This window comes from Dipodomys ordii, unplaced genomic scaffold, assembly GCF_000151885.1.
Source record: "Dipodomys ordii isolate 6190 unplaced genomic scaffold, Dord_2.0 Scaffold150, whole genome shotgun sequence".
In the NCBI taxonomy this organism is placed as follows: domain Eukaryota; kingdom Metazoa; phylum Chordata; class Mammalia; order Rodentia; family Heteromyidae; genus Dipodomys; species Dipodomys ordii.
The window spans coordinates 6,337,813-6,359,175 of NW_012267366.1; the positions used below are offsets into that span (position 1 = coordinate 6,337,813).

Here is a 21,363-nt window from a genome sequence, read left to right on the forward strand (position 1 = left end):
TGCTCATTTTATATTTGTGCAAGAGCCATGATTCTACTTTTTAAAAATTAACATAATGTTTCCTATATTTTTCTTTTACAGAATGTAATAAAACCCTTTTGGCTTCAGAACTCTCTCTGAGGACAAAGTAGTCTTCGAGTTCTGTTCACACTCCAAAGCAAACCAACTCCAGGGAATAGATGCAACAACTTAATAAAGGCCAAAGGGATGAACACAGACAGAAAATGCCTTTGTTTATTGCACATCTACTATTCCCAGACTACTGTGTTAGGCACCAAAGACATCATCTTTTCCCTTACACAGCTCAGGTCTGGCCACAAAGACAAATAATTAAGCAAGTAACTGATGTTAAGGCTGGTTCTGTATGCTCTCAAACCTTCAACTGAAAGATAGGGAATGTATCCATTTCTGGTCCTCAGGTTATGGATTCTCAATGCTTTCTGAGTTCCTGGAAATGGCTTTATATGGAAACATCCGTTTTGTATTTGAAAGAAGAAAAAAGAAATTAAATTGTGGTCCTCATTCTTTTCACATGTGTCCTGGTAACAAAGATGTTTCGCTTTGTTGCTAATGGCTTGAAATATTCATTAAACTGCTCACCAGTAGGGATGGGCACAATTGACTGGTGAGTCCCCTCATTTCTAATGGCATGAACTCCAAGAGTGGTTAAGGGATCAAATGCAGTAACAAGCTACAATTTGTCAGGGATTTAAAAAAAACAGAAGTCATGCCATGAAGGTTTTTATCATCAGAATTAGTCCTTTGCATCACTATTAAGAGGTAGGAAAGATAAGGCTTTTCTACGTTCAAATTTCACGCAAGTTCTTCTCATTAGCAAACTCTAAACCAGAGTTACTGAGACAGGGATCTCAGTAAGTATGCTTCCCAGTTCTGCTTCTGCAAAGGAAATTTCTAGTCTTTATTAACATCACTACCTCCTCATTCTGGAATCAGATTCTTGAGAACTTCAGCAATTAGGAATCTTTCAAGACTTTCCACCTTGGTGCTTCAAGCTAAGGTTCCAGGGCCTGTTTCCTTCATCTTCAGTGGAATTTTTTGCCTTGTCTTTCCTACCTCTTATCAGTGATACAAACCAATTCCCATAGCACTTCATCTCTAAGGGTTCTCCCCTGTCAATCTCATCAGGTGAAAACATACAAGCCTAAGTAAAGGAACATTCCTATTGAACTGACTTGTCCTTTTCAAGAAAAAAATCAAGGTCAGGAAAAAATAAGGAAAAGACTAAGAAATCTGTCCCAGACTCCACAAGCCTATGGAAATATGACAACTAAATGCCAGGTGGAACTTGCATTGACTCCTGGGAGCTTACAAGAAAAAGGCCTTGTGGGTACTAGTGGTTTATACCTACAATCCTAGCTACTCGGAAGGCAGAGATCACAGGATCATGGTCTGAAGCCAGCCTGAGCAGGAAAATCTGCGAGACACTTCTCTCCAATTAACCACCAAAAACCAGAAGTAGAGCTGTGGCTCAAGTGGGAGAGCCTTGAGCAAAAAAACACAGAGACAGCACATCCCTGAGTTAAAGCCCCAGGACAGGCCCCAAAACAAGGCCTTAAGTGGGAACTCTGAAATATGAAGATTCATTTGGTTTTTGGTTTTGGTGGGGTTTTTTTTGCTAGTACTGTGGTTTGAACACAGGACTTCATGGCATGCTGGCTAGCTCGCTTTCTCAACTGGTGTCTACCACTGGAGGCATACCTTAAGTCTATCATTTTGAAGTCTCTCCGACTTTTCTGCCTAGGCTGGTTTTAAACATGTCTTCCAGATTCAACCTCCTATGTAGTTTAGGATTACAGGCATGAGCCACTTGTGTCCAGAAATTTCTGACTTCTGATCTGTGTACTTTAATTAAGTAATCTGGTAACCTCAGGAAAAGGAAACTGAATGGAGCTTATATGGGAACTCTTGCTCAAAGTACTCTAAGCCAAAACTCATTCCCAAATCAAAGGTTGAAAAATAAGGAACTGGCTATGGTGGCTCATGAGTAATCACAACTATTCAGAATGTAGAGATCAGGAGGGCCAAGGCTTTTGAGCAGCCTGGACATAAAGATCTCATCTTAACCAACAAGATCCGATAGTGGTGCTTACATGCCATCTCATCTCATGGGTGGCATGAGTGGAAATTTCTCAGTCTGAAGCTGTCCCCCAGTCAAAAATAGGAGACCTTATCTGAAAGAAAATAACTAAATAAAGCTAGGCATTAGTGGTTCATGCCTGTAATCCTAGCTACTCAGGGGGCTGAGATCTGAAGATCATGGTTTAAGCCAGACTAGACAATGAAGTCTGTGAGACTCATCTCCAACTAACCACCAAAAAGCCTGAAGTGGCTCAACAGTACTAGCCTTGAGCACAAAAATCTCAGAGACAGAGCCCAAGCCTTGGGTTCAAATCCCAGACTAGCACACACAAAAAATACCAAGTATAAAAGAGCTGATGGTAGGACTCAGTAAGTAAAAGACCGCGCTGGAGTTCAAGCTCCAGTAGTTATACAAACAAAATATACTTAATATGAAGTAAGCTCATCATTTTATACAGGGCCTGCTAATTTTGTATCAAGTCCCAAATAGAAATATGGTGCATTAGAAATCTAGACAAAACCCACTTAATGGGATACAAAATAAACACCAGATGATTCCTATGAGCTTGAGAGGGTCCTAGAAGGAACAAAGATAGGAGCTGCTCGGTTTCATGGGTCTTGAGAATAGGAATAAGAATGGCTTTGGGCCAAAGTCTAAAGACCAGAGGAAACAAAGTGACACCTTAGATGATGATGGAAAAGGAAAATTATAAGAATATGATTCTGATACCCTTCCCCCTTCAGCTTAGCAGTAGACAATCCCAAAAACTAGCTGGGAGCCAGTGATTCACATCTGTAATCTTAGTTACTCAGAAGGCAGAGGTCTAGAAGATCAAGGAGTGATTGAAGGCAGCTCAGGCAGAAAAACTATTAGATTCCAACTAACCATCAAAAAGCCAGGTTGGAGACATAGCTGGAGGTATAGACAAAGCCAGGCTACGAAGAGGATGAAAACCCTCACCTATTGGTATGCTCCCAAATTTACCTCTATTCATGCCCTGGGTTATTTCCTTGCCTTCCAAGGAAACACAAAAGCCTTGAATGACTAAGGTTAACTTATACTCCCAATGCAATTTAACAGAAATGAAATTGCTACAAAAGAACAAAGTAATGCCTCCTACTATCTTTGTTTGTGGAGTCAGATTTGTACCTGTCATCTGTCAATCTTCCAAACTAACTTTTCTAATTTGTTTAGATTACTAGTTATTACATCTCAAGGGAGATAAGAAAGGTTTTAGTATTGTGTAAAAGACCATTCTATATTCCAAGTTTTTGCTTAAGAAGGAATAATACAAACATTCTAGCCATGTCACATTTATGAACCTGGCTAAAAAACATGTTAACATAAAACACTCGAGATAACATCAGTCGACATTCTGCAAATTATGTAAAACAAGTTTTTTAAAAGAGTATGTATTAAGATTTCAAATGTTTATTTATTTGGAAGTTGAAGCAAGATATGCATATTTTCAAAAAAATAAGCCTTATTGAACAAGCACTTATTGAGTAACAGGATTGGCATACAAATTTTGAAGCCAGTAAGGGCCCAATTTTGTTTGATATGAAATATGAATAACCTTTACAAAATTTATATTGCTAAATCGAATGTGATTTTTAAAGAATGTATTATTATAATTAAAACCATGGAAGTTGTTCCAAATATTGTTTTAATAACAAAGAACATTATTGAGACTAGGAGTGAAGCTTAATGGTAGATAATTTTCCTAGCATACACAAGGCTCTTGTTTGCAGTTCTAGCATCACAAAAAAGGAAAGAAACAACAAAACCCAGGACATTCTAAACTGTGCCATTTAACGCAGTAGCCATTTGTTACTGATGTCTACTTAATTTTAAATTTTAATTAGACAAAATGATTATCTCATTATCTCATGTAAATTTCCAATTTAGCTCCTCTAAACACATCTCAAATGCTCTGATGACTACCATACTGGACAATCTCACTTAATTGTAAATTATTATTTTAATCTTAATTGCATTTCAATTATTAACTTTAAATTTGCATTCAAATTGTATTTATTTACACGTCTTTTTTTGTTGGTTGTGGGACTTGAACTCAGGACCTGGGCACTGTCCCTCAACCCCTTTGTGCTCAAAGCTAATGCTCTACCACTTTGAGCCACAGTGCCACTTCTGGTTTTTGACTGGTTAATTGGAAATCAGAGTCTCACAGGGAATGTTCTGCTCCGGCTGGCTTAGAACCACTATCCTCAATTCTCAACCTCCTGAACAGTTAAAATTACAAATGGGAGACACTGGCGCCCAGCTTACATGTCTATTTTTATATTTAAATTTTTTGTTTCAATTGTGGAAAATTCTATTGGACAGGGCTGCTCTAGGTAACATATAAGTAACCACCATAAAAGGGTAACCATTTAAGTTTTGAAAAATGTTTGCAAATATAAAATGTAATGATTTTTTATTTTTTTTGGTTGTGGTCCAAAGGAGTATTTCAGATACCAAAAAATTTAATTCAAATTTGAAATCTACATATACTATTCCAAGTTTAACCTTGCCTACTATATAACTGCTTTTCTTTTTAATCATTTATATATATATATATATATATATACACATATGTGTATGTATGTATGTATGGCACATAATCTTTTGTTTTGATTATGTTTATGTAGTAGATTTAAGTTTCTGTGTTAGTTCTATAGCCAGTAGTTTGTAAAGTTATTTGTGAGACAGAATGGGGAAACCAAGGCTGTCTTACAAGAGTAAGTCTAAACAACTCTCGCCAAAACCCTTTCACTCTTTATAAAAAGATTTTTGTAACACAAGATTTTTTTAAACTACCTCCTTTGAAAAGCATATAAAAATATCTAAGATGTATAAAGATGTATGATGAAATATTATAATTTTGTTAAGTTAAAGGCAGTTACTTTGGCAAATTAGAGAAGTCTTAAACATAATTTTTTTGTTAAAGAATGCAGGGTCTAAAGCATGCCCCAAATAAGTCTTTTATAAAGTTATGTGGTATTTCATGAAAATACTCAAAAAGTTAAAATTTTCTAAAAGTTAAAATCTGCTATGAACTGGTCACACATCTTTACTAACTCAGATGTCAAAAATAACAAGACTTTACACTAATTATAGTATTACTGTTATTCTTTTTATACTCTTTTGAATTTTTCTACCTTATCAAAAACCTTAAGATCAATTATCTAAGCCAAAACAAATGGCAATAAGTATGAGCAAAAATACACTTAATAGCCAATGTAAATTTTGCTTAAATGAATGTAACTGAGGACTTTTTGATAGGTTGAGAGCTGAAACATGACATTAAAACTGACAAAATGTTTCCTAAACCCAAATAGTCACAATGAAATTGCATATATTTTCCTGTGGCCAAAACATTCAAGAATGCTCTTTGAAGTAGAGGGTTTATGTTATAAATAAACTTGTTCACAAGTAAATTAGATTTTGTTGGTCTCTTGGGTTTGCTAGTAACTGGGGTTTAAACTAAAGAGCCTTATATTTGCTGGGTAGGCATTCTACCGCTTGAGCCATGACCCCACACCAAAATGGTGATCTTGTTAGTATCTTTCAAGAGCACTTTATGTAACTCAACTTCTGATCACTATTTTCCTTCATTCAAGCACTTTTAAATTTGTATGCTTTTAAATTAGTAGAAATCAGAAAAACATTATCAAAAATTAAAAGTCTACCCAATACTTTAGAAACCAGGAGTAGTTTGTGAATTTGGTCAGATTCATATTCTTCATACATATTTTTAACATTTCAATTATTTAAAAGGAATCCAAATGTCTGGCATAAGCTTTCCTGCTTTCACTATAAGCAAACTTGTTATAAAATGTTATCAAGAAGTAATTAAAAGAACTTTGGTTATTTCTTCGGGATGTAAATGCAAACCTGCTTCACCACTACAATACAACAGGCTAATTTTGGAATTATACAACTAGAGAAGATTATATACAATGATCTATCCATCAAAAATAGGAGGATAGTTGGTTCAAGTGCTCTAGCTTGTTGGCTCCACCGAATCTTTCAGCTTTTACTCCTCTGTAGAAGGGTGGGATAAACCAGCCTCTGCTTTAGGGGTCTTCAGTTTCTGTTTAAAAGCTCGGATACTGCTGCATATGGCTGCTAGGCACACTTTCCAGTCATCACTATCTTCCATTAGATTACAGGAAGGGAAGCTTTCCTGGAGAAACTCTGGTGGTAAAACAGAAGAGTTATTTAGAAATCACACTAGAAAAATGAATTTACTCACTCTCAATTTTACTGCTATTTCTTTTCAATTCTGGAGACCAACCCCAGGGCAATATATGTGTGTGTGTGTGTGTGTGTGTGTGTGTGTGTGTGTGTGTGTGTGTGTGTGTGTGTGTGTGTGTGTGTGTGTGTGTGTGTGTGTGTGTGTGTGTGTGTGTGTGTGTGTGTGTGTGTGTGTGTGTGTATATATTTAATATATATATTTAATACTGAGTGAGGTGGAGATTGGGAGGATCGTGGTTCAAGGCCAATGTGAGCAAAAATGTAGTGTAACCTTATCTCAGCATGCAAGTCAGGTTTAGCAGAGCACACCTCTACCCTCAGCTGTGAGAGAGGCAGAGATAGGAGGATTATGGTCTTAGAACAACCCAAGCAAAATAAATCGTAAGACCTTATCAGAAAAACAACTAAAGCAAAATGGACTGGAGGTGTGGCTCAAATGGTAGTACATCTGCCTAGCAAGCAGAAGACCCTGACTTCAAATGTCAGTACCATAAAAAAAAACTAATTGAAACATGCTTTCCCCTGGTGTCAGTGGCTCGGGCCTGTACTCCTACTTAGGAGGCTGAGATCTAAGAATGGAGGTTCAAGGGCAGAAAAGTCTGTGGGACTCTTATCTCCAGTTAATCACAAAAAAAAGCCAGAAGTGGAGTGGTACATCAAGTGGTAAAGACTAACCTTGAGCAAAATAGCTCAGAGACAGTGCCCAGGCCTAGGAACAGCAAAAAGGAAAATGTTCCACAAACATTATCTTAAAAGCTGAGTAAATCTGTTAATCTAAAAGAATGAGATGAAATAGTACCATTCTTAAAGCACAATAAAACAGTAATTTCCATGACCTTGCTGCAGCAGGACAGAAACTCCACTGCCTTAAGCACCCAGGAACGTTTCTTATTCATAAGTGTATCAAACATATATCCATGTGTGCTAATAAGCCTTTGCAATTCACAAGAAGCACCAGTGTCTTCATATATGGAGATATAAGAAGCTACCTATCATTGCTACTTTTTTTTTTCAGGTAAGGGGTAGGTTTATTCAGTAGACCTGCTGGGACCAGGCAAGGTTGGCACTCCACGTGGCTGGGAAAGGCCTGGGAATGAGAGAGAGCTGGGAAGAGAGGAAAGAGAGAGAAAAGAGCCAGAAAAGAGCAGAGAGGGGTAAGAACAGTAGCACTCACGTGGTATTCAGGTAAGGGGTAGACCTGCTGGGACCAGGCAAGGTTGGCACTCCACGTGGCTGGGAAAGAGAGCAAGAAAAGAACAGAGAGAGAGAGCTAGAATAGAACAGAGAGAGCAAGAAAAGAGCAGCAAGAGCAAGCCTATCATTGCTACTTTTTGCACCACTAAATTTATCTCTAGAAAAGGAAATGAGTCTGTAGATCTTACAGTTACAGGAAGATGTGCATGTAGGAAGGTAATAGTGAAAAATACAATGAGCACTCTTGGTGGGGGAGAGGACAAAGAATAAGGGATTGGTGTTTGTTAGAAGAACACAGGTGCCTTTAACTTCCATGCTTTTGTAATTAGCTCTACATCTCTGAACCCTTAGGAAAGAATATGGTGATTGCTACAGGTCAGCATTGAATGGTGACATCAATCACATTCGTTTTTCAACATGGTAACAAGTGACAAATCAACATGTCATTAACACAGCCTATCTCCATTCTTTTTAGCAAGATATGTGTCAAAGGCTGCATATTCATAGCACCAACCAATTATCAGCAGTAGCCACAGGAGCTTCTGTGGCAAGTCACTGGAATCAGTATGGCTCCACTATGATGAACATTTTTATTAAGAAAAAAAGGTGCCAGGCAAAGAAAGCTTGTACCATGTGGCCCTGGTAGCAAAACTGGGAGGATAATGACCACATAATGACCACATAGCACCTGCAAATCTCACAACAGACAATAAGGGGCCAAAATTGGTTGGTGTGTTCTCTTCAACACAATTCCTAAAAAGTTAGTGTGTGTTCTCCATCACTAATCCTAAAATGTTTCAGACTGTGCAAATGGGAAAAGCAATACTCTGGAGTTAGTGCCAACTTGGTGTTTTACATTGCACATAAGCACTTTAAGTGCTCTGAAAATATTCAACAGCAGAAAGCTAACAACAGGAACTTGCACTGATTCAAAGGCAATAGGGGAGGCAAAGCTGGTGGGGTGCATAAATGAAGGAGGAGTCTGAACACAAGGCAATAGGACTAGGAAGACCTAGTGAAGCCAATGGATTAAAGGTATTCTAAACTTGTTTTAAAACTGAGAGACCACTGGACACCAGTGGCTCATGCCTATAATCCTAGCTACTCAGGAGGCTGAGATCTGAGGATCGCAGTTCAAAGTCAGCCCAGGCAGGAAAGTCTGTGAGACTCTTATCTCCAAGAAACCACCAGAAAACCGGAAGTGGTGCTCTGGCTCAAGTGGTAGAGTACTAGCCTTGAGCTGAAGAGCTGAGGGACAGTGCCCAGGCCTAGAGTTCAAGCCCCAAACTAACAAAAACAAAACCAAAAAACTGAGAGACCATTGAAGTCCTTGTTGCCTTGAGGTCTCTTGTGATCATTTGACTAAAAAGTATTTTATTCATGAAACACCTATTAATATACAGCAGTCTTTAAAAAAGTTTGGGATTGGGTGCTAATGGCTCCTGCCTGTAAGCCTAGCTAGTCAGGAGGCTGAGATCTTGAGGACTGAGGTTCAAAGCTAGCCCAGGTAAGAAAGTCCATGAGATTCTTATCTCCAATTAATTGCCACAGAAAACCAGAAGTGGAGCTATGGCCCAAAGTGGCAGAATGCTAGCCTTGAGCAAAAGAACTCAGGGACAGAGCTCAGGTCATGAGTTCAAGTCCCTTGACCAAAAAAACAAAACAGAAAAAAAAGTTTGGGGAATGCTGATCCTACACTAATAGGATAAAATGTAGCACAACTAACTATGAAATTCTACATTAAAAATTAGAAATACTAATAGAAAGGACAAGAGCCTAGTAACACTAGGGGGAGGAATCTAAAAATCTTAGTTAGCCATAACTTTAAAAATAGTAAATGTCACTTTAAACTGCATTAGCAACCTAGTAGGTAATAGTGTTACTATATTCTGGGTTGATTTGGGAAAGCATGCAACAAACCTCGGATAGCAGCAATTGTATTGTCGTCAAGATTACAAACATCAAACTGCATGTTGTCAAAGATGGTATTTCTGGACAACTCCTCTGTGAACAGGTAGTGACTGAGGTATCTGGCTGATAGCTCTGGAGAACGCTTTGTTTTCGCTATAGTCATTACTGAACACGGTACGTGTACACGTCTACTCGAATGTCCCAAATGACCTAGCAAAGAAAAAGATGCTAATTTTCACAGCAGATATTTGGTTGCACTTTTTCAAGATTTAAGTAGAAAGGCTGATTTTTCTAAATTTTTAGGCTCAAAAATTGGAAAGGTTGAAGGAATCAATTATTAAATTTTAAATGTTAAATGTTAAATTTTTAGTGGTTAGGAGACAGCATGATGGGACAGAATTTACTTGCTTATGTGATTGCACATGCTCCCATTGGTCAAGGGGAGGCTTTAGTGGTATGTTACTTTTTAGGATGCAATAATTATGTGAAAATTACTTTGGTGCTACTTGAAAGGATCATACATGGTTCAAGGCCACTTGGGCAAAATAAACGTTGGAGAACTTATCTCAAAAAAACAAAGCAGTTGAGCAAAAAGAAGTTTGAGAGACCTTATCTCAAAAATAAAGCAGCTGCTGGGCGCTGGTGGCTCACGCCTGTAATCCTAGCTACTCAGGAGGCTGAGATCTGAGGTCACAGTTCAAAGCCAGCCCGGGCAGGAAAGTCCATGAGACTCTTATCTCCAATAAACCACTAGAAAACCGGAAGTGGCACTGTAGCTCAAGCGGTAAATGCTCACCTTGAGCTGAAGAGCTGGGGGACAGTGCCCAGGCCCAGAGTTTAAGCCCCATGACTGACAAAAAACAAACAAAAATAAAGCAGCTGAGCAAAAAAAAAGTTAGAGACTTTATCTCAAAAAATAAACCAGTTCACATAGTTTTATTTTCATGGATGAAAATAGAACAATAAGGCCTGTGGAAGTTGTCTTAAAAAAGGGGGAAGTAGCATAGGTCAGTGATAGAGGAGTAAAACTGATTAGGATACACACCTGTTCATACGAGTGGAAAAGTATTGAAAATAAAACTCCCCTTACACAACACACTGTATGCTAATTAAAAAAAATCAGGTATGGTGTATATGCCTACAATCCCAGCTATATGGAAGGCAGAAGTAGGGGAATGGTCATTCAAGGCCAGAAAGAGCAAAAAAGAAAAATAAAGAAAAAAAAGAGTTGCAGAGCACTTGCCTCCCAAGGATGAGGCCTGAGTTCAAATACAAATGGCATCAAAAAAGAAATTTGAAAATGAGAAATAAAGAAAGTAAAATTAGATTTAGTAAGAAATTCTAAGTAGTCTCAGACATATACTAGTTGGAGGAGGCAACAATGCTTGATAAGAAATGTACTCATTACTTTGCTCGTGTAATTGTAACCCCTCTGTACGGTATTTTTACAATAAAAGAACTTATCAATAATAAAAAATAATTCTAAGTCGTTTTAATGACACCAAAATAAGCACTATGATTCTTCTTACTGCATTATTTTCATTTCTAAAATGCAGAGATTTAATTTAGTATTAAACTCATCACTTAAACATCAACAAACTTCTGGTTGTTCATAGATATATTTTAGATACCGTATTTGAGCTCAAAAATAAATGTTGAAGTTTTCATTTCTCAACTGCATATATCTTCTGCAGTCCATAATGATTAAAATTATCATATTTGAAAATTGCATTTTACATATAATAAAGAATTATTTCTTAAGGAAGACCTATTAGAGAAATAGGACATTATTATTACAAGTAAATGTTTACTTGATCTTAGAACATTCATCATTTAATACGTAGAGTACTATAAATTGTTGAATCACCCATATTTAACATGATCAGATTAACTTACTTAAAAATGGGCCTAAAGGATTAACTCTGGGGTGTTAATCAAGTAATAGATAAGACTAATATTCTAGTCATAAATTCAATTTCTAAGAACCTAAGAAAATTATCCAAAATATGGAATAGCTATCCAAATGAAGATACTTCTTTACAGTGTGATTGATAATCTTCTAAAGAATCCTCAAATAATTAAGTAAATAAACAAGGAGTAAGCTAAATAAATTAGAGTAAATTATGCACTGTTATATATCTACTAAGAAAAATGATGATAGATTGTAGGTTCTTCAGAAAACAAACATATTATCTGGGAGAGGGAGAATAGTTATATGGAGACCATGTTTGATATGTTCCCAAGAAAAAGGAAAATGAGAAAAAATGAAAATACCTTCAACATTTCTAAATTACTGATGATGAAAACTTTTCCCCTTTTAACTATTTTTTGAAGTTTTAGAATAAACCAGTATAATAACTACACAAACTGGCAGCTTCCTTGCTCACAATGCACTTAATAATCCTGTCACCTGCTATAGTTAAATCACATTTATAGACCTGTGACCCAATCTCCCCAGAAAGATTCTTTTCCTTTCACATGGTCTTGGGTCTCTGGCTCGTACTTGCTTGAGGCTCATATTGTCTGGTGCTTCTTTTATGTAGTATGTTTATTGTTATCTAATTTAGGGTGATTCACCAATTTATAGTACTACTTATTAAATGATGGATTTAGCTTTTAAAGTAGTTCTATAATGGTAAAACAAAATTAACAATTTATCGTTTCACAATTTTGTTTGCACAGGATCCTAGGCAATACCTTACTAAGGGGGTTGACCTGAGGGAAGGGTAGAAACAAAATGGAATTTTGCCACCTTGGGAATCACTCATTGGTGATGCTGAAGTCCATCATCCTGGGAAGGATGTCTTGGGGAATGTAAGCAGCTACTGGCACCATTACCTATGAAATTGACCCTTGATACAAATAAAAGCAGAGTCTTTGACAGACAACTTGCAGTGGAAGCACAATGTTCTGAAGAATGGGATCCGTTAAATTCACGCCAAAACCCCTTATTGAGCACCAGTGATCTACCAAGCATGGAGACCAAAAAACTTCAGGTTCACACTAGCTCCTGCAGAGGATGCTGACTCCTCTGAGCTAGTAAGTCAGCAGGGAGCTGCTGGGGCTGCTCTCCAGGTGGAGAGGATGGGAAGAGACAGAGGTTTCGATTGTAAACCATCAGTCTCAGAACTAGGCACCCTTTATTTTCTCATTAAGAAGTTTAAATTGCTTTAATTTCTTGCAAAATTTTTCCAACGTACAAAAAAGTTGAGAACAGTACAATGAGACCTACAAATGCATTACCAGAATCTAACATTTATGAGCAAAATAACTGATTTTCAAAACTCACCCAGTTGTTCCACATAACAAGTGACTGGCTTTCCATTTCTTGTTCCAGAGAGTACCCTCCTTCCATACAGAACCCTCCCGCAAGGCTCATTACTTCCCTCTCCATCATCGTTCCTTCTCACACAAACAAGAGCAACTTCATGCTGAAACAAAAAAGTCATATCTAAAAACCAAGCCCCATGGTCTAAAAATATGTCCATATTCCAGTATCTACCAGCATGTTCCTCTGGTTGGTAGGTAAGAAAGCATTTCTAGAGAGATGGGCTGACACCATAAGTACTCCGTGCCCATTTATCTGAAGGAAAGAAAGCAGAAGTGCAGATTCTCCTTCAGGATGCCATGACTCACTGCTTCTGAGGGTGGTCTTGATAGCTCTAATGGACTGAATGATAACTGCTAGCACAAAAAAGTACATGGCAAACATTCCAGGAACAAATGAATGAATTTCTTAGGAATGATCATGTTTGCTTGTTTTTTTTAATGCTTTGTTTTCTGTTTTCCTAAGTGGGTTTCAAGTCCAGCTGTATATTTGAATTACTTTAGGAATCCTCTTTTTTTTAAACACAAAAAATGTTTGTGTCCTACCTTAGAAAATTCAACCAGAATCACTGGAGGTAGAAGGAAGGAATTACAGCAGGAGTAAGCTTTTTCAGGAGTGTTTCATGTAGTCAGGCCTAATAGCACATTCCTGTAAGTCCCTGCTACTCAGGAGGCTGAAAGAGGCAGGAGGATCTGAGACCACAAGCTTGAGACCAGCCTGAGCAACACAATAAGCACCCATCTCAAACAAAAAGGGTCTCAGCCAGGTGCCAGTGTTTTATACCTTTAATCCTAGCTACTTGGAAAGCTGAGATAGAATTGTGGTTTGAGGCTAGGCTGGGCAAAAATAGTTGGCAAGAACACTTCTTGACCAATAGCTAGATAAGATGAGATGTACCTATTATTGGAGTCTTGTGGGAAACATAAATAAAGCAGACTGCAGATAACGTACACTAGGCAGAAACTCAGACTTTATCTTAAAAATAATGCAAGCTTAGTGTCAGTGGCTCACATCTATTAATCCTTGCTACTCAGAAGGCTGAGATCTCAGGATCTTGATTCACAGTCAACCCAGGTAGAAAAGTCCTTGATTGTCACCTGCAAATTAACCTGCATAAAGCTAGACCGAAAGTATGACTCACATGGTAGTGATATAGTAGCCTTGAGAAAACAAGACACATGAAAGCACTAGGCCCTGAGTACAAGCCCTTATACTGGCAATGCAATAAATAAGTAAGTGCACACATAAACTCCCCAAGGGCTTAGAGATGTAACTCAGCAATAGAGTGCCCACCTAGCAAGTGTGAGGCTCAGCTGAAATCTCAGTACTGACCCTAAAATAGTGTCTCAAGTGATTCTTACCCAGATAACAGCTACTACTCTAGGTTGGAGCCTTTCAAATAAGTGCTCACAAATCACCTGTGTAGAGTAGGAACATACAAAAACGTAAATTCTGTCAGAATCTGACGTAGAATCCAAGATTGTTTTTCTCACAAACTTTTTATACTGCTGCTGTTGCTGGACTGAAGACCCACTTTGAGTAGCAAAATTCCCCCAGTTTCATTTCAAGCATACACCAGGCACCTGACAGATGCTGCGTCTCTTCTGCTGCCTAAGCAAATATGCAAATTGAAGTTTTCCAGGCAGTTTCTTGATTTTATGTGCAATTGTTTAGGGCGCAGTTTTGAAGGATATAAAAAGGAATGTTAAAAATAACTAGATTTGGTTTCAGACAGGTGGTACTTGAGCCATCACTCCAAATGTTTACCTGAAAAACATTGGCTCAGCTGCAAGAATTCTTAGCAAATAGTTTGTATAGACCATCTAGAGGGGTAGGAATGACTAAATATGCCAAGAATAAAGTTTAGAGAGATTGGTGGAAATTAGGAAATGTCATTAAGCTAAACACATCTTCAGCCAAAGAGAAACAACATAGACAAGAATAAAGTTTAGAGAGATTGGTGGAAATTAGGAAATGTCATTAAGCTAAACACATCTTCAGCCAAAGAGAAACAACATAGAATCCTCATCTCTAAGGATCCATTTAAGGTTAAAAGTCATTTAAATTGGACATACAATGCCTATAAGAGAAACCAAATATCTATTACCATGCAAATATACTGAATGTAAAATACCTGTGACAGCTTAACCCCAAAGCTTGCATTATTTTCACCAGGTCTCAACAACATTGAAAGTGAACAAGTTAATGAGGGCCTGTAATTTCTCCTATGCTATCCTCAGCTGCTGCCACCACCCACAACAACCAAGAGGCACACACAGATGCCTCCTTTTGGTGTTACTTAGTGAGATACTGAAAAAGATTTTGTAAACAACTTGGTAAGTTAAAACTTACACTGATATAGAGCTTGGCTTCAAATATATTAATCCTAAATATTTTATTTACCTTTAGGTTATGTTTTAAGGAGTCTAAATACAAAATAATAAAACAAACAGGCACTATGCTTTTGATCACATACTACCCCCCCTAACAAGAAAATAGCAAGCCAGGTGCTGGTGGCTCACACCTGTAATCCTAGCTACTTAGGAGGCTAAGATCTGAGGATCACGGTTCAAAGCCAGCCCGAGCAGGAAAGTCTGTGAGACTGTTATCTCCAATAAACCACTCAGAAAACCAGAAGTGGCACTGTGGCTCAAGTGGAAGAGCACTCGCCTTGAGCTGAAGAGGGCAGGGACAGCATTCAGGCCCAGCGTTCAACCATGGCTGACAAAAAAAGAAAGAGAGAGAGAGAGAAAGAAGCAGATGGCCTGAAGATCCTGTGCATGATGATTATCAGTTCTGGAATTATATACAGTATGGACTTACACAGCAGTTACTTACAGTTAAATAAAAAATAACTTACTAAATGTGTTTGAACTTCAATGCACAAATTTTCAACCAAACGTCTGATACTGGACATACAAATGCTCCAGTCATTTCCATTTTCTGTCAAATCATACTGAAGGAAAATATTTGCCAAATGTTCTGAAAAAGTGAAGGTATTCATGAAAGTTGGAAAGGAAATCAACAAAGAAACAAGTTAGAATTACTTTAAATAAATGGACTCAGCCTGGTACCAATGACTGATGCCACTCAGGAAGCTGAGATCTGAGGACCACAGTTTGAAGCCAGCCCAGACAGCCTCAGACTCTTATCTCCAATTAGCCACCAGAAAGGTGGATGTAGAGCTGTAGCTCAAGTGGTAGATTACTATCCTTGACCACAAAAGATCAAGGATGACACTGAGACCCTGAGTTTAAGATCCAGTACTGGCACAAATAAATAAATACATAAACTCTATTCTAGTTGCCATTTTTTGTCTCTTTCAGAGAGTTTAGAAATTCTATCCAATGAGGATTCTTTGCTGAATTATTTCTTCCTCTTATAGGAAATTTCCTAAAACACTAACCTAAGAAAGGTCTTCTTGCTTTAAAAAATATTTTTAAAATAATACATTAACCAAAAGCCAAACTGGCAGAGTCCTGAGATAATTTAATACCCCAATGGATGAGTTAGAACTAAAACAGGCAACCTGTAAAGAGAAAATAGTGTCACTGCAAACATCATGACACAGTGCTTCATTTACTTGTGTATTTACAATGTCTATTTTCCTATAAGCTCTTCCTTCTTCTTAAACTTTCTCTCCTTTGTCCTTCAACCATCTAAAGAGTCTTTTGGAATCTTGTTCCAATGTATGTCCTTAGCAAAGCATCTTGGAACATCTTCAAAATTGTTGCTCTGCTCGCTGAGCCCCTACAACAACACCACACCAAATTGGAAATTATCTGTTGTCGTCAATGTGTCATTTCTAGACTTTAACCTGTTTGAAGAAAAAAATTTCTTCCTATGGTATCCTCAGTGTCTATGAGTTATAGGGCCTCACTACATTTTTCTGAAAGGCAGAAGACTTATTTCTGTGCTGTTAGTTGCTAACACTGAAACGTTCTTATTCCTTTCTCTATCCTCTCCTTTCTCCATCCTCTATTTATTTGGCTTTTCTTAGCAAGCTCCAGTGCTAAAAAAAAAAGTGACTACTTATTCACCATAAGCAATTACATTTAATAAGGCTAATCTTAGTCTAGCAGTCTATTGACAGGTTTTCTTTTAAAAGTTGTTACCCATTACATATCATTAAATTGTAAAATCAGGGTCACCCAGCTGAAAATAAAGAGTTCTAAGATTTACATTTTTATCATTCTTTAATTAATAATAACACTTTTTACATGACCAAGTAATGATTTTTAATCCCTAATTACATAATAAATGCACATACCTCTTATTGCAGCCATTCTGTTTGGATCCAGGTCTGGGTAACCTAGACCATTGATACTTGCTGAACTGTTAATCAGACTTTCCTCAGAGAACACCACATAAACCAAGTAGCAGGCTGCAAGGCTGAGTTTGGTCATCTTCTCTACAGTCTCCAAATGAGTATTATGTACCCTGATATTTCTTCTTGGATCTCCAAGATATGCTTTAAAAATCCAAGAAAAAAATCCTTGCTTTCAAACACATTTCATGAAAGTGTTTAATGTAGATTAACCAATTTCTTTTATTTTTCTTTTTTGGTCAGCCGTGGGGCTTGAACTCTGGGCCTGGGCGCTGTCCCTCAGCTCTTCAGCTCAAGGCTAGCGCTCTACCACTTGAGCCACAGCGCCACTTCTGGCTTTTTCTGCTTATGTGGTGCTCGGGAATCGAACCCAGGGCCTCATGAATGCAAGGCAAGCGCTCTACCACTGAGCCACCTCCCCAGCCCAAATTAACCAATTTCTAACGCGAATTATTTTCCGCTATTTTTACATGACATTACTCCTATGTGAAACAGTAAATGGTATTAAAGATCTCTTTGGGTACCATTTTTCTATTTACCAGCATATTTCTTATACTGACATGTGACTCTGAAATATCTCAAAGTGAAATGTTTATTTAGGTTATAACTAATAAATTGTATTAAAAGTATGCTACTTGGGGCTGGGAAGGTAGCTCAGTGGTAGAGCGCTTGCCTTGCATGCATGAGGCCCTGGGTTCGATTCCTCAGCACCACATAAGCAGAAAAAAATTTTTTAAAAAGACGGAAGTGGCGCTATGGCTTAAGTGGTAGGGTGCTAGCCTTGAGCTGAAGAGCTGAGGGACAATGCCCAGGCCCAGAGTTCAGGCCCCACGACCGGATCCAAAAAAGTATGCTACTTGTACTATGAATCATTTCAAACATACCAAAACCTGTGATTAAGGGAAATTCTGGAATGTTATCTTGGCCTGTATCATTTTCCATGGAAACTGGGCAATTCACTCTCACAGGTATCAGTTCTTGGTCATCTGTCAGTGTTGAAAGACAAACAAAAACTCACCATTTGTTTTTTGACAATACTAGGGATTAAACCTGGACTGATACTTGCAAGGCAGGTGCTCTACAACTTGAGTCAAGTCACCAATACCTCTTTGTGATGATTACTTTCAAGGGAGGGTCTTGCTTTATGATCTGAGCTACCCTGGGCTGTGATACTCCTACTTGTGTTTCCCATGTTGTTGGGTATGATAGTCACATGGCCATTATACCCAGCTATTGTGTTTACCCTGTAGCTGGGGTAATAGGGGAGCGCCACCATGCCTCATGATTGCTTGAGATGAAGTCTTAAGAACTTTTCTGTGTAGGCTAATCTCTAGACACAATCCCTTGGATCTCTGTCTCCCAAGTAGCTAGTATTACAGGCTTGAGCTATTACGTTGTCACCAAATTGTTATCAATAAAGGAGAAATGGAAGCACTCTCTAAGAAAAACTTAAAAGTTGTCACTTACCCAAAAAGAAGGGGTAAACAGATAAATCATAGTGCATCTAGACCATGGAATACACTTCACCAATAAAAGGAAGAATGGTTGGTACATGCAACAATGTGGATGAGAGATCAGGGAACTGCACTAGGGGAAAAAAGCCAACTGCTAAGTTATATACCACATGATTCCATTTATATAATGTTGAAGTGACAAATCACAGATTTAAACAACAGATTGGTGGATTCCAGCAGTTAAAAACAGGGCAGGGCTTTGGGAAGAGATGTTAAACTAGAAAGCAGCAAATGTAATTATAACAGAGTAAATGAGAGAACACGGTGGTGACAGAATTATTTGGGGGCTGACCTGTAGTAGAGGATGCATGAACCTGAAATGTGAGAAAACTGAACTAAAACATGCACATATACATGTACACAAAAGAATAAAAGTAAAGCTGAGGAACTTAAGATAATATCTATTAATAGTGTCACATCAGTATCCTGGTTGTACAATTTTTCTATAGCTTTGCATAATGTTACTATTTGGGTGAACTGGACAATGGAAATACAGAATCCCACTACATTATTACAACTATATATTTAGCTAAATTTTTCCTGAAAACAAAGTTTAGTTAGAAAAAGCCACCACTATCTTATACTAAGGACATTAAAGAATTTAGATAAAACAGCGCTTTATGTAATAAGTATCATTCCAAACTCACCCAAAGTGTGACTTCAATGATGTGGAAATATTTTGGCTACTGTCATCTTCCAATAAAAGCAAGGAATTTGTCTCATATTTCCTTCCAGGCTGGATTGTGCTTGTACCAAATGTTTCCATAAATAAAATATTTTTAAACATTGAAAGAAACCTCAACTGTGAAGCAAAACTACCCTTTAAAAATGAAAATCTGGATGACTTAGTGCTGCTAGCACTATCACTTCAAACTCACCAAAAAAGAGGGGGATAGAGAAAAATGGAGATTCATTATCTTCTTCATCATTATCATAGTCACTGTCATTTCCAATCTCAGGTGGGTTATCCATTATATCTGAGTTGTCTTGATCCATAGTTTTGGGATCAAATAGTATCTCTTCAAGTATAACTTTTTCAACTCCTGGAAGAAAAGAATTCTTGATCAAAAGGTATGTACTAGATAAAATTATCAAATTACCCTTCAAATAAAGGGGAAATAGTGGCATTCTCACACAGAGCAAAATTAAAAGAATTCATTCTGCCAGGCACTGGTGGCTCACGTCTGTAATCCTAGCTACTCAGGAGACTGAAATCTGAGGCTTGTGGATCAAAAGCTAAGCCTCTGAAGGAAAGAGACTCTTGTCTCCAATTAACTACCAAAAATTGAAAACGGAGCTGGAACTGGCTTTGAGCACAAAAATCTCAGGGACAGCACACAGGCCCTGAATTCAAGCCCCAGGACTTGACCCCGCCTAAAGAAAAAGGAAAGAAAAGGAATTTGTTCCTTGCTGTTCTAGACCAAAATATTAGCAAAAAGTTCCAGAGACTCCATCTTAACTATAGCTGCATGCAGTGGCATGTTCTAGTACGCCAAAATATTCCAGAGATTGAGATGGAAGGATTCCATTTATATATCAACCAGTCTGGAAAGGAATGTCCATGAGACTCCCATCTCCAATTAACCACTAAAAAGCTGAAAGTTGTGGTTCAAGTGAGAGAGCACAAAAGCTCAAGTACAGTATACCCAGGCACTGAGTTCAAGCCCTAGGACCTGCACACATACACATACACAAAAAGATTACATAGATTACATATACATATATATGCACATATATAATAAACATGTATCTGCACTTCAAAATAAATATTAGTGCATCAAGGACAGAAACAAAACAATAAAAAAGATCAATCAGAAATATAAATGTGGTTATAAGAAATTAGAAAGCCTTTTTGGAAAACTCTTTGGAAGATAAATATAATATAAGACCTAACAGTTGCATTCTTGTCACTCATGACAGAGAAATAACTTATTCAAAAAATGGGGAATAAAAGGAGGGAGTGATTTTTCAAAACCTGTCTATAAACATACTATGGAGAACTATTGCTCCATATAAAAGGATGAACTATTGAGAAATTAAAACTATATTTAGATAAAAATGGGTATAGGAATATTAACAAAGCTTTATTCCTGGTAGCAAAATCTCAAAAACAAAAGGGTTAAAAACAAGGAGTATTTTCAAACCATAGTTTATTATTCAGCAATATAATAAATAATTATCAATACACACAACAGGGATGACACTCTGGACAAAACAAACTGAGTGAAAATCAAAGCCAGTTTGGAACATCAATTGGAAGACTTACAAAGCTCTAGAGCCACATGTTAAGAGATGGGTCATGGGCCAGGGGTAGCCAGAGTTGACTGTGGTTTATCAAAGGACAACTGTAGGGAAGCTTATACAAAAGGAAGTGGTGTCTCCACTGAACATAGTGGTGGACATAAAAATCTACTCATATCATAAAATTTCATACAATTAGATACATATACACATAAAACACATGTGGATATAAGAAAAAGTGGGGACATTCCAATAAGATCTGTGAATTATCTCCATGTAAAAATTCTGACTGTGCCATTTTATTGTGTTTATTTTTTTAGTATTACTTTGGAGGAAAACTAAGTAAAGAGTATGAGTGCTCTCTGCAGCATTTGCTTACACCTGCACGTGATTCTGAAATACCTCAAAATAAGTTTTGTTTTTGAAATTTTCACCAAGAATTGATGTTAAGATCATTGGTCAGTGAAAAAATATAACAGTGTTACTT

At 37.5% G+C, this 21,363-nt stretch overlaps 1 protein-coding gene across 1 annotated transcript in view; it reads right to left on the reverse strand.

Moving 5' to 3' along the window:
* Positions 1-9,437: 9,437 nt before the first annotated feature.
* Positions 9,438-21,363, reverse strand: part of Bend2 (BEN domain containing 2) — a 61,356-nt gene continuing 49,430 nt past the window's right edge. Inside the window, exons 14-17 of the mRNA XM_013032110.1 lie at positions 19,514-19,678; positions 18,006-18,107; positions 17,065-17,265; positions 9,438-9,676 (exon numbers count right to left, since the gene is read on the reverse strand). Of these exons, the coding sequence (XP_012887564.1) occupies positions 9,438-9,676; positions 17,065-17,265; positions 18,006-18,107; positions 19,514-19,678 (707 nt within the window). The remainder of the gene's footprint in view (positions 9,677-17,064; positions 17,266-18,005; positions 18,108-19,513; positions 19,679-21,363) is intronic.